General features: G+C 37.7%; 1 protein-coding gene across 3 annotated transcripts in view; it reads left to right on the forward strand.

Annotated features, from left to right (window-relative positions):
• The window catches only part of USP9X (ubiquitin specific peptidase 9 X-linked), a 60,761-nt gene that overhangs the window by 38,284 nt on the left and 10,460 nt on the right, over positions 1 to 12,017 (forward strand). For all 3 annotated transcript variants that reach the window (XM_053457440.1, XM_053457442.1, XM_053457441.1), the window contains exons 17-32: positions 1,537 to 1,632; positions 1,985 to 2,196; positions 2,376 to 2,616; positions 2,715 to 2,864; positions 2,952 to 3,072; positions 3,515 to 3,645; positions 3,988 to 4,266; positions 5,912 to 6,028; positions 6,126 to 6,251; positions 7,150 to 7,316; positions 7,690 to 7,798; positions 8,304 to 8,450; positions 9,043 to 9,189; positions 9,537 to 9,744; positions 10,185 to 10,405; positions 10,846 to 11,036. In XM_053457440.1, the coding sequence (XP_053313415.1) occupies positions 1,537 to 1,632; positions 1,985 to 2,196; positions 2,376 to 2,616; positions 2,715 to 2,864; positions 2,952 to 3,072; positions 3,515 to 3,645; positions 3,988 to 4,266; positions 5,912 to 6,028; positions 6,126 to 6,251; positions 7,150 to 7,316; positions 7,690 to 7,798; positions 8,304 to 8,450; positions 9,043 to 9,189; positions 9,537 to 9,744; positions 10,185 to 10,405; positions 10,846 to 11,036 (2,663 nt within the window). The remainder of the gene's footprint in view (positions 1 to 1,536; positions 1,633 to 1,984; positions 2,197 to 2,375; positions 2,617 to 2,714; positions 2,865 to 2,951; positions 3,073 to 3,514; positions 3,646 to 3,987; positions 4,267 to 5,911; positions 6,029 to 6,125; positions 6,252 to 7,149; positions 7,317 to 7,689; positions 7,799 to 8,303; positions 8,451 to 9,042; positions 9,190 to 9,536; positions 9,745 to 10,184; positions 10,406 to 10,845; positions 11,037 to 12,017) is intronic.

Here is a 12,017-nt window from a genome sequence, read left to right on the forward strand (position 1 = left end):
TGTTCAGCTATTTATTTTTCCTTAAAGTAACATTCAGTATTTGTACTCGTGAGAGAATCTTTAACCCCTTCATTCCCAGGAGTTTTTGGTACCTCATTTGCGATTTTTGTTGTATGTCGGTTCAGCGATTTATTCTCCTTTCCTGCGAATAGTGTACCCCATGTAAACTATATAGTTTTTTTTTTTGTTTTTTTTTCAAGGAAAGATAGAGCTTTCTTTTGATACCATAGTTAGATGATTAGCTGAAAATTTAGGATGAGAAATTTAGTAAAAACTAGTGAAAATTAGAAAAAAAAATTATATTTTTTTTTCCCCTCTCAATCCTCACAAAATTAGGTAAAGTGATGGAAAATCCCCTCCAAGGATTTCCCAGCACTTATAAGGTGTACATTATTAGTAGAATTTTTACGTTACGTATGATGGGATTGCAACTCTAATTTTAAACCAAAAATACCTAAAAAAAAAAAAAAAAAAAAAAGTATATTTCTGTAACGCAGACAACCCAGACTATTGTATCAGCTGCATGAACAATGCCCAAATACCCCGATTTGGCCAAAAATCACTGTCAAAGGTGGCCTCAAATTATTTCCTGAACTTTTTTCCGCCAACACTTCTGTGTTTAGATTTGTTGCACAGGGTATGTGTTACGGCAGAGAAACCCGGCCAAACTTGTTTAGCTGCATCTCCTGATTATGGAGATACCCCACATCCTTAGTTTTTTTTTTTTTTTTTTCTTTTCTTTCTAGAGAGCCAGATCCATCCCATACATATAGTACCCTTTAGGGTGGTATTTTTTATACTTATGGCTTAACAGGTTTGGGGGTTGTGAACGGGGGCAGGAGGGGTTATACTTTTGTGTTAGGGCAATGGGATGTAACTTTTTTTTGTGCGGTGTGGTTAGAGGTCCTCCTAGGGACCTCTTGAACATGTTGTTAATGCCAGTGATGTCACAATGGCATCACTTAGCGAACTTTATTGTTTTTTGTTTTTTTTAAATCATTTCAACATGGCTTCTCACTCTTCTCCCTGCGATTTCCCCCTGCGCCGATCACACTGTGATCCCTATGCAAGTCCCCACAGCATAGAGATCATATTGTCCGTGATCTGTGCCTCATCGGAGTGATTGGATATCCCAGCAGGGTCTGTACAAACCCTGCAAAGCATATCCTGTCCTCCGATGACCTTACGGGTGAGGTCAGCCGTGACCCCAGCAAATCCCCTGCAATAAATGCATTCAGCTAGATACATCTCCCTGCATGTGAACTAATCTCTTCCCATCTGATCCAGCACTTTAATACACAGTCTTCTATGGTGGAAGTGTCAAGGAGATTAGGCTGTCTCTTTAACCGATTCAATCTGGATAATTTAACTTTTAAGTATCCCCCCTACACCAACATGGAGACCAATGTATCTGCTTACGTCTCTTCTCAAATTATATGTAGCAGTGACCAGGATTTGTATATTGTCTTGGTCACCGCTTAGACTCTATGCCAACTTTGCAACAGACATTAAATTCCTGTTTTATATTTTTGATAGGTTGTGATTCAAGGCAGTGATGACATTGCAACTCGAGCAATAGACCTTCTGAAGGAAATATACACCAATCTTGGGCCAAGGTTGCAAGTCAACCAGGTAACCTAATACTATAATTTCGTGTTCGTTCAGGACTTTGTCTTTCATAAATATGGTTTGTTGTACATACTTCTATACTACTACTACTGAGACAGTAAAAAGTGGTATGCCTTTACACCTAGGCAAGCAGGTGATATAGGTACCTTTTGATGTTTTTTGTACTTTATTTACATTTTATAGAGTTAGTACAGAAATTTATTCCAGCATTTTATGTGTAGTGAATTCTCATTACTTGGTGTCCATTGCGAAATGATTTCTTATCTTTAGTCAACATATTAATAACATTTTATGCCATGTTTAGTAGAATTCTCCACTTATTGTTTCACATGCTCATGTCGTGTTTCTTTTGTAGGTGGAGATTCATGAGGACTTCATTCAGTCTTGCTTTGATCGTTTGAAGGCTTCATATGACACATTGTGTGTACTGGATGGAGACAAAGACAGTATTAATTGTGCAAGACAAGAAGCAATCCGAATGGTCCGGGTCCTGACTGTCCTGAAGGAATACATCAATGAATGTGACAGTGACTACCACGAGGAGCGGACAATTCTTCCAATGTCAAGGTTTGCCCGTTATGGTCTACAAATGATAAAAACTAATCCAGCTTCCATAGACAATATAACCATACACAATCGCTTGTTGAGTTGTACTTCAAGCTTAGTTTTCAATACAGATAGGTTCTATTTATCTTTGTTTTCTTGTGTGTATGGATATGTCAGATGGCTCTCTTTTATGTGTTTAGGGCTTTCCGTGGCAAACACTTAACACTGGTGGTCCGATTTCCAAATCAAGGCCGGCAAGTAGAGGATCTGGATATATGGTCTCACACAAATGACACAATAGGTTCTGTTCGTCGTTGCATTCTTAATCGGATTAAAGCCAATAGTGCACATACAAAAGTAGAGCTGTTTATTGGTGGAGAACTGGTAGATCCCTCTGAAGACAGAAAATTGATTGGCCAATTAAATCTAAAAGATAAAACTGTAAGTGTTCGGTTTTTCAGACAATTTTGTACTTTGCTGTGCTCTACAGTCCCATTGGTGGTTCAATGATTATTCCATTTGGTGTTTTTCTTTTCCAGCTTATTACAGCTAAGCTTACACAGATAAGTTCAAATATGCCTTCAAGCCCTGATAGCTCTTCTGACTCCTCTACTGGCTCTCCTGGAAATCATGGGAATCACTATAGCGACGGCCCCAACCCAGAGGTGGAAAGTTGCCTGCCTGGAGTGGTTTGTAGATTCATTATCTTTAAATACTTAAAGCTGTAACAAAACAGTTGCATTTATTAAGTTTGATATTGTCTCTTTTCCCCGCAGATAATGTCCTTGCATCACAGATATATATCTTTTCTCTGGCAAGTTGCAGACTTGGGCAGTAGCTTAAGTATGCCACCACTTCGAGATGGTGCACGAGTGCTGATGAAGCTGATGCCTCCAGGTAAGCACATGTTAAATACCCAATAGTTATTACAAGGTCTTCAAGAAGAGTCCTCACAAAATGTTTTATTAAGAATAGTTGTCCGTAGAAAACCATCAGAAGACTTTACATTGTTGAAATACAGGAGAAAATACTTTCTGCCTATACAGTAGATGCACTGCTTTCTCTGTCCGTTTTTTAAACAATTTATAGCTACTGGTTGATTTGTCAATCAGAGCTGTGTACATTTTTAACTGCTCTAGAGCACCATGGTACAATACAAATGTGTGGAGGCCCTTTAAAGATGGGCTGTTCTACGGGCAGGACTTTTGGGAAGGATGTGTTCTGTATTGTATACTCCTTAGCTGAAAAGGCGAACATAATGTTTTGTCGAATTAAAATGTGCAATGTTTTTCTTTGTACACCTGACTCCTTAAGTGATGAATACACTGCTTTATTCCAGACAACACCATTGTCGAAAAACTAAGAGCAATATGTTTAGATCATGCAAAACTTGGTGAAACCAGTCTCAGTTCATCGTTGGACTCCCTTTTCTTTGGTCCTTCTGCTTCTCAAGTTCTCTATTTAACAGAGGTTAGTGATTGAAAATATAATTTCTGTATTGACAATATTCTTTGTTTTTAACAGTTACTCCTTGAAAATATATTAAGGAATTAATTAACACCAATTTCCACTGTAATGCAATATATGTACATGCATAACAATGCATAACAACAGACTTTTTATCCTTGAGTGCTTAATCAGACATAGTAGGTACAAACTTAGATGTGTTGCCAACCATAAAGTGCATAAGGTAGTCAGGATTTTTTTTTTGACCAGTAATGTATGTGATCAAATAGCATCAGTAATATATTTTGCTACATTTTACATTTCAACTTACTATTTATTTTGTTTTTATTTTTTAATTTTTTTTAGGTAGTGTATGCTTTGTTAATGCCTGCCAACGCACCACTTGGTGAGGATGCAAGTGGTTTCCAGTACAACTTTTTGAAAAGTGGTGGATTGCCACTCGTTTTGAGCATGTTGACTCGGAACAACTTCTTGCCAAATGCTGACATGGAAACAAGGAGGAGCGCTTACCTTAATGCTCTGAAGGTCGCCAAACTGCTGCTTACAGCGATTGGCTACGGCCATGTCCGTGCTGTTGCTGAAGCTTGCCAGCCTGTCGTTGAAGGCACAAATCCTGTCTCTCCAGTAAGTTACACGGATTACACTATTTTTAGAAATATTTTAAGAAATACACTATGCAATCAAATATGGGCACCGTGGCTTCCATCATAGTGTGTTGTCCAGTGTCCTCTACACTCTTTCAAATAAAGAATGCTTTAACAAAATCCTTCAAAACCCTAGAAAGTGTGTAGATTTGATTGGGAACCTTTCCTGATATAAAAACTTTTCATACAATTGTGTTAATGCAGTGGATTATGATAGTCTTAAAACATGATTGATTCATTATTTTTACTCACAACCCATTCTTGAAAAAAATTGTCTAAACCCAACTAAGTTTCTTGACTTAACACCTTACTCGGCATCTTTAACCTGGATTCCGTTCTCAACATTCCCCTAACAGTTTCTCTCAATATCAATGGTGCAATCATCTCTCCATCCCCTTACGCTCGCTGCCTTGGTGTCATCCTTTACTCAAACTGAATGTGGGAAGTGAACAATGTCAGTCTCAAAAAAAGAAAAAAAAAGAACCCAAAAAACACCGCCTTCATCTTAAAAACATTTCTCGCATATGTCCCTTTGTAACACAAGATGCCACTAAGGCCTTTCATGTCCTCATTACCTTTCGCCGCAATTATTGTAAATCTGTCTAAGCTGGTCTCCATTTGTACCATCTCGCCCCTCTACAATCCACAATGGATGATGCTGCCAGACTTATCTTCCTCTCCCCTCTGTCAGTGTCTTCACTGGCTGCCTGTGTGCTTCAGGATTCTTTACAAACGCTTGACTCTTTCAAAGCGCATCATAGTGGTTCCCCTATTTACATCTCCTCACTCATTTCTAAATACACTAACTGGTCTCTCCGCTCCTGATTTATTTTTTTTAGCTCTTGTACACGCTTCCAAGACTTCTCAAGGACGTCCTCTGCCTATATTTCTTTCCCCTTGCGTTCGTGCTTCAAGAAATCGTTCAAGACCCACCTTTTTTTAAGGACGCCTACGTACTTACGCCTTAACACCCCCATGTTCCTTGAGCTTTCCTACTCCCATTTATGTAAATACCTCTCGTATAACACTCTAACTCCCTATAGATTGTAAGCTCGCCCTGTTATTGTATGTCATCATGTTGCATTATACTAATAATGTCTACCCTTTGTACAGCGCTGCAGAATCTGATGGCGCTATATAAAATAATACTACCCTGTAATACCCTAACTTCACAAAATGCTTCTGCCGGCTTAATTCTCATTTGTAATGTAATCTTCTAGATCTTCACTTTTATACAGGACAACTGTTGATCTTGTCTAAGCTTTTTGGAATTCTGTCATGTCTTGTTTTTCTCGCTGCTGTTTTATTGGGGTTTATTCATTAAAGTTAACTTGTATCAACTCCCTCACTTGCTTATGTTGGTGCTATTCGTTTTAAATTGAGCCAACTCTGGAAAGTTTCTTTGGCAAAAAGAGCTGATCCTGTATAATGCCGAATTCTGTTGGTAAGGGGACTGAAGTGCCCGCGCTACACATTATACTTGGCTCAAAGTCTTTCCTTTGCGTGTGCGCTTAAAGAGCAGCAGAGCTAACTGAATTCAAGAATGATATAAGCATGTGTACAGGTGGCCTGCTTGTGCTTGTTACACGCATTGTGCCCATCTGCTGTCCTTTTTCTTTGTGTAGGCTATCCACGATCAAGCCGTGGTGCTGCAGAATGCCCTACAGAACATTCCAAACCCAACATCCGAATGTATGCTGAGAAATGTAGCAATACGCCTTGCGCAGCAAATATCTGATGAGGTCATTTTTTCTTTTGTCTTTAGAAACACTCTGGATGCATGTTTTTGTGACGTAGATGAAGAAAGTTTTTACATTTCTCTCTTGTCTTCCATTTTAGGCATCCAAGTACATCCCTGATATATGTGTCATTAGAGCAATACAAAAGATAATCTGGGCCTCTGGCTGTGGATCTGTTCAGTTGGTGTTCTCTGCCAATGAGGAAATAAGTAAAATCTATGAAAAGGTAAATGGGTTTTTAAACCGCGTCTCTTGCATTTATTATGTGTATGGATAAGCAAATGTTTCCCTTCTCAATACGTTTATTATTCCATTCTGTATTTGATAGAAACTTGAAAATGTTTGTGGCTTTTGGTTGACCTACTTCCCTTAAAGCCATCTTTAAAAACCTACAATCAGAGTTGTACATTTTTGGAGCCAAACTGTTGTCTGAACAGGAAAAATGTGTGATTGTTCCATAATGACAGGTTTCTCTGAAACAATTAGCATTTTAACAAAACAATGTTGAAGTGCGTTGCCTTTAGGGTACATTGCATTATACTTAGAGTGCCAGCACATTCTATAGCGCATTTACAATAGGGGGACAGTACAAATTAACAATAATACTGGCATAGCGGCAGAGAATGAGTAGGGGGCTCCCGCAAGATTACAATTTAATGAAGCCCGCTGCTCCCTTTTAAAGCTCACATTCAAATTTTCTATTGCAAAACATATTTAAACTGTAATCCACTGTTAAGGAACAGATATGCTACATAAAAAAATAACTAAAATAAAACTGAAATTTATAGTGTATATATGTGCGTGTGTATATATATATATGTGTGTGTGTGTGTGTGTATATATATATATATATATGTATATGTATATGTATGTATATATATATGTATATATATATATATATATATATATATATATATATATATATATATATATATATATATATATATATATATATATATAAACAAATATATATGTAGTTTAAATCCCCAATTAACTGAAGTTACTGAAGTATGGTAACATAGAATTTTATCTCAATTTTTTGCAAAACAATGGGTTTAGATGGGATTTAGCAGTGCCCCAGATTATATGCAAGTAAATTAACTGTTTGATCCAAACTTTTTTAGACCAATGCTGGAAACGAGCCTGACCCAGAAGATGAACAGGTGTGCTGTGAAGCTCTGGAAGCAATGACTCTCTGTTTTGCTTTAATCCCAACTGCGCTGGAAACCCTCAGTAAAGAGAAAGCCTGGCAGACTTTCATCATTGACTTGCTGTTACACTGTCAGAGCAAGTGAGTTTGATTAATTATACAGTCTGCCAGTAAAACGCCTTCTTAAATGTAAAATTTGTCAGTGTCTTTCTTGCTTGACTTTAATCATTAAACCCTGTGAACAGATATCTGTTTTTTGATGGCATGCAGCACTGTAAAGATCATACTAATAAGACCCGAGTGACCTCCGGAGGTGCTGTTTCATATAATGCATATATGGTCTTGGAGTGCCTTGCCATTGTGTGACACTGCAATATTTTGTTACTACACTACAACACTATTATAGATTTATAATACTTGTTGATGGGAAAAGATAACGTTCTAAATCATTAGATTGTTCACCGTAGTATTTTCTTGATACCATTTCCAGTCCTGATGGTCTCCTTTTTTTCAGGCTTGTACGACAAATGGCACAAGAACAATTTTTCCTCATGGCTACAAGATGCTGCATGGGACACAGGCCATTGATCTTCTTCATTACTCTGCTGTTTACAGTACTTGGGGTAACAAATGTGATGTATTTAAATATTTAGGAAGTTTACCATATTAGTGATCAGAATGGTACTGGGGATTACCCAGATGTGATAGAGGGTATGTTTAATGGTTTGGCTTAACCTCAAGACGTTTTGTTTCCCGGCTCCCTTGGTCAAGAGCATGCCAAGATTAAGTATCATTTGATATACTGTATGTGCATCATATTGGACTCATGCCCAATATTACCAAGGAGACTCTAACTAGAGTGAGTCATGGAAACAAATTAAAATATAGAAGGATGCTTGAGCTCAGTCTATACTGTTTTGTTTTTTTTTTGTTTTTTTATATGCATTTTCTACGGGCTGCTGGATAAGTAGTCATGTTACGAAGTGCCTTATAGGCCAGATTGAAATGCCATGTTATGCTCTTTGGCATTTGGGTATTCTTGAAGGGGCAGTTGTGTTATAGTGTTGACATGTGTTCTTGGTTATAAACTGCTGCATAACCTAATTTTTATTTTTATATGTATATCAGAGCACTGCCAGAGAACGGGCAAAACATGCAGGAGATTATTTCACCTTGTTGAGACACCTACTGAATTATGCCTACAACAGCAATATTAACATCCCCAATGCTGAGGTTCTGCTTAACAATGAGATCGACTGGCTGAAGAGGATAAGAGTAAGTAATGTGCTTATGTCTGAAACTGGTGTTTTTTGAATTGTAATGGTTTGAAGTTCCAGTACTATGGCACTTGTGATTTTTTTGTTCCTGTAGTCATCAGGCCTTCTGAAATCTCTAAATGCATTAGTGTATAGTGTCATATAAGTAAATCGATGTATACGTATTGGTACTTGTTTTAAGTAGGAATCATACAATTTCTGCGTTAGTTAAAGTAGAAGGTACGTGTTAAAGCACGTAAGCAAGATGTTAATTGAGCTCTAGCGTGTTAGGTGCAGGAGCACCTTCACATTACCTGTACTTGGTGTTCTGTGTTTATCCAGAAATGTCTTGTCAATTGCATTTTATATCATAACGTGACTTGCCCAGTGATGATAGTCATCCTTGCTCAGTTTTCAATGACTGAAACAACAGCCATCTCCTAATGTGCTGTGTGAGCACTGATTAGGAGCTGAGGGCATTTCACGATTATATAAATAAGTAAATTGCATGAGCCAGATTCGCCTTCTGCCTTCTTACTACCCTTGAAACAGAGAAAGCTATGTAAAATGTCATCCAAAGCAGCTGCTTAGCTCTTCTTGTATGATTTCAGGATGATGTGAAGAGAACAGGGGAAACCGGTATCGAGGAGACCATTCTAGAAGGCCACCTTGGAGTGACAAAAGAATTGCTGGCATTCCAAACGCCGGAAAAGAAGTACCACATCGGCTGCGAGAAAGGAGGGGCTAACCTTATTAAGGTTTGTTTCACTTATGAGTGCTCTTAGGTAACCTGCTGCAGCTCATGCAAAGCAGCACAGTCTCACTTTTTCTTTTAATAACCTTCTATCCCAAAACAGCTTTTTTTTTTTTTTTTTTTTTTAATATATAAATTAACATTTATCCCTATATTCTATAGGACACCTTTTTGTGTACTTTTAAGATTCCACTATTAACTCTACAATCTTTCCTTTGAAATATTTTGTTGGAAAATATGATAACTCTACCTTGTGCAAACCATCTATCCTTCTTCTTGGAACTATTTGAAGATGTTTTCTGTGTACCGATAAAGATGCATTTGTGTGTTGGGTTCTTCTCTTTTGTTTAGGAACTGATTGACGACTTTATATTTCCTGCTTCCAATGTGTATTTGCAATACATGAAATCTGGAGAACTGCCAGCAGAGCAAGCTATTCCAGTCTGTAGCTCACCAGCTACAATAAATGCCGGATTTGAGTTGCTGGTGGCATTAGCAGTGGGATGTGTCCGGAATCTGAAACAGATCGTTGACACGTTAAATGACATGTACTACACAGGTATCACATCTTGTTAGCAATTGTTATTCTAATTTTGTGTTAATTTAAACTAATCATGACACTATACAGAAACCTACAGAATACTGGAAATAAACCTGTACTATAGCAATTTAAAAACTCCACCCAGGGCCGTTTCTGGTGATACTGGATTGAAAACTAAAACCATGAGATTTTTTTGCTTTTATATCGAGCGACATGTGTTGATACCAATGAAATTCAGTGGTGGTTTATGGGATTTGAAGGAAAATTCACATTTCCTTTTGAAGGCCACGTGTCATATTAGAACTGGAAAAGCCTAATTCAGAACATTAAAGAAAATAGTGCACTGATAATTTTCAGTGCTAGATTATATCATGGTTTTGAATTCTCAACTCAATGTTTATTACTTTAATTGTTTTGATTTATTATTCCAAGGCTCTGGTCATTCCTCTGTTTCTTAGGTTGTGAAGCACTAACAGAATGGGAATACCTTCCTCCGGTGGGACCAAGACCTCCCAAAGGGTTTGTTGGGCTGAAAAATGCCGGGGCTACATGCTACATGAATTCTGTGATACAGCAGCTGTACATGATCCCTGCCATCCGAAATGGGATTCTTGCTATTGAAGGCACTGGTAGTGATGTTGATGATGACATGTCTGGAGACGAAAAGCAGGACAATGAGGTAATTTGGGTATTGGTGAACCTGCTTCTGCATATTATTCTTCATATGTTTTAAATTGTTGTAGATTTTTGTTTACCTCTAAAGAGGTTCTTTGGACAAAGTCTTATTAGAAGATTAGGATGGCTTTCATTAGTTTCTATAGGCTGTATGTGGATTTTTTCCTTTTTATTCAATGTTCTTTTGAAAGGAAACTGTCCAATCAATTAGATGGGGCTGCATAAATACACATGTTTTACTTTTAAAAGGAAGGTTTGTATTCAATTTCTTGTGTTTTTTGGGGGGGATTGTCATAATATTTATAATATGTACAATATTAAAAACAAAACAAAAAACCCAGCATGCTAATGGATCAACTAACTAGGTGTTGGCTCCTTTTGTTTAATCTTCTTTCAGCAACATGTTCATACTACCCATGTTTAATCACTATATTCTTTTGGCAGAGTAATGTTGATCCTCGGGATGACGTATTTGGTTATCCTCACCAATATGATGACAAGCCATCGCTGAGTAAAACCGAAGACCGGAAAGAGTACAACATTGGTGTACTGAGACATCTGCAGGTCATCTTTGGCCACTTGGCTGCATCAAGATTGCAGTACTATGTTCCAAGAGGGTTTTGGAAACAGTTTAGGTGTGTTTTCGTGTCTTTTTCGCTGAAATATAGGACATGAAAAACTAAAAATGAGTGTTATTGGAGGAGTGGTTAATGTATATGCGTATTCTCAAACTATGTACAGTAAACTGTATTAATCCTGCATTGGGTGTATGAATCGTCCAAGTCTGGCCATGTATAGCACTGGTTCCCATTATTTACATTAAAAAAGTGCTGTTCTTAGTGTGTTGAAACAGAGGAATCCTAAAATTTCTGCTTTAAAGTACTGTTCACGTAAACAGGATGTTAATTGAGCTCTAGCGTGTTAGGTGCAGGAGCACCTTCACATTACCTGTACTTCTGTGTTCTGTGTTTATCCAGAAATGTCTTGTCAATTAATTGCATTGTATATCATAACGTGACTTGCCCAGTGATGATAGACATCCTTGCTCAGTTTTCAATGACTGAAATAACAGCCATCTCCTAATGTGCTGTGTGAGCACTGATTAGGAGCTGAGGGCATTTCACGATTATATAAATATATCGCATGAGCCAGATTCGCCTGCTGCCTTCTTACTACCCTCGAAACAGAGAAAGTAAAATTTCATCCAAAGCAGCTGCTTAGCTCAATGTGTGCAATACTCTAAGACTATTTGGGGGGAGCAGTGGCTTAGCCATAAAGGACATGAGACATGCATTTATGGTAAAGGCTCCATATGGCAGGTGGTGTAGAGAAGCCCAGAAGGGATTGTAGAATGTAGCCTTCGAAGGCTAGTATTTTTTTTATAATTTGAGTAGTTTTAAATGTCGGAGAGTTGGACAATGAAGAGGCTCCTTCCAAGAAATGTCTTGCTCAAGCGCCATACATGTGTTTTATCCTGCTGTATGGATAGAATCAAAGCATATAAAGCAAAAGTGTTTTTTGTTTAGTTTTTTGGGGTTTTTTTAGCTTTAAATCGCAGCTTGTGTATTTTGCGGATTTATACTAAAAGTGCGTAAAAGGCATAGAGAAATTCTGTG

The sequence above is a fragment of the Spea bombifrons genome, chromosome 2, assembly GCF_027358695.1.
Source record: "Spea bombifrons isolate aSpeBom1 chromosome 2, aSpeBom1.2.pri, whole genome shotgun sequence".
Lineage (NCBI taxonomy): Eukaryota > Metazoa > Chordata > Amphibia > Anura > Pelobatidae > Spea > Spea bombifrons.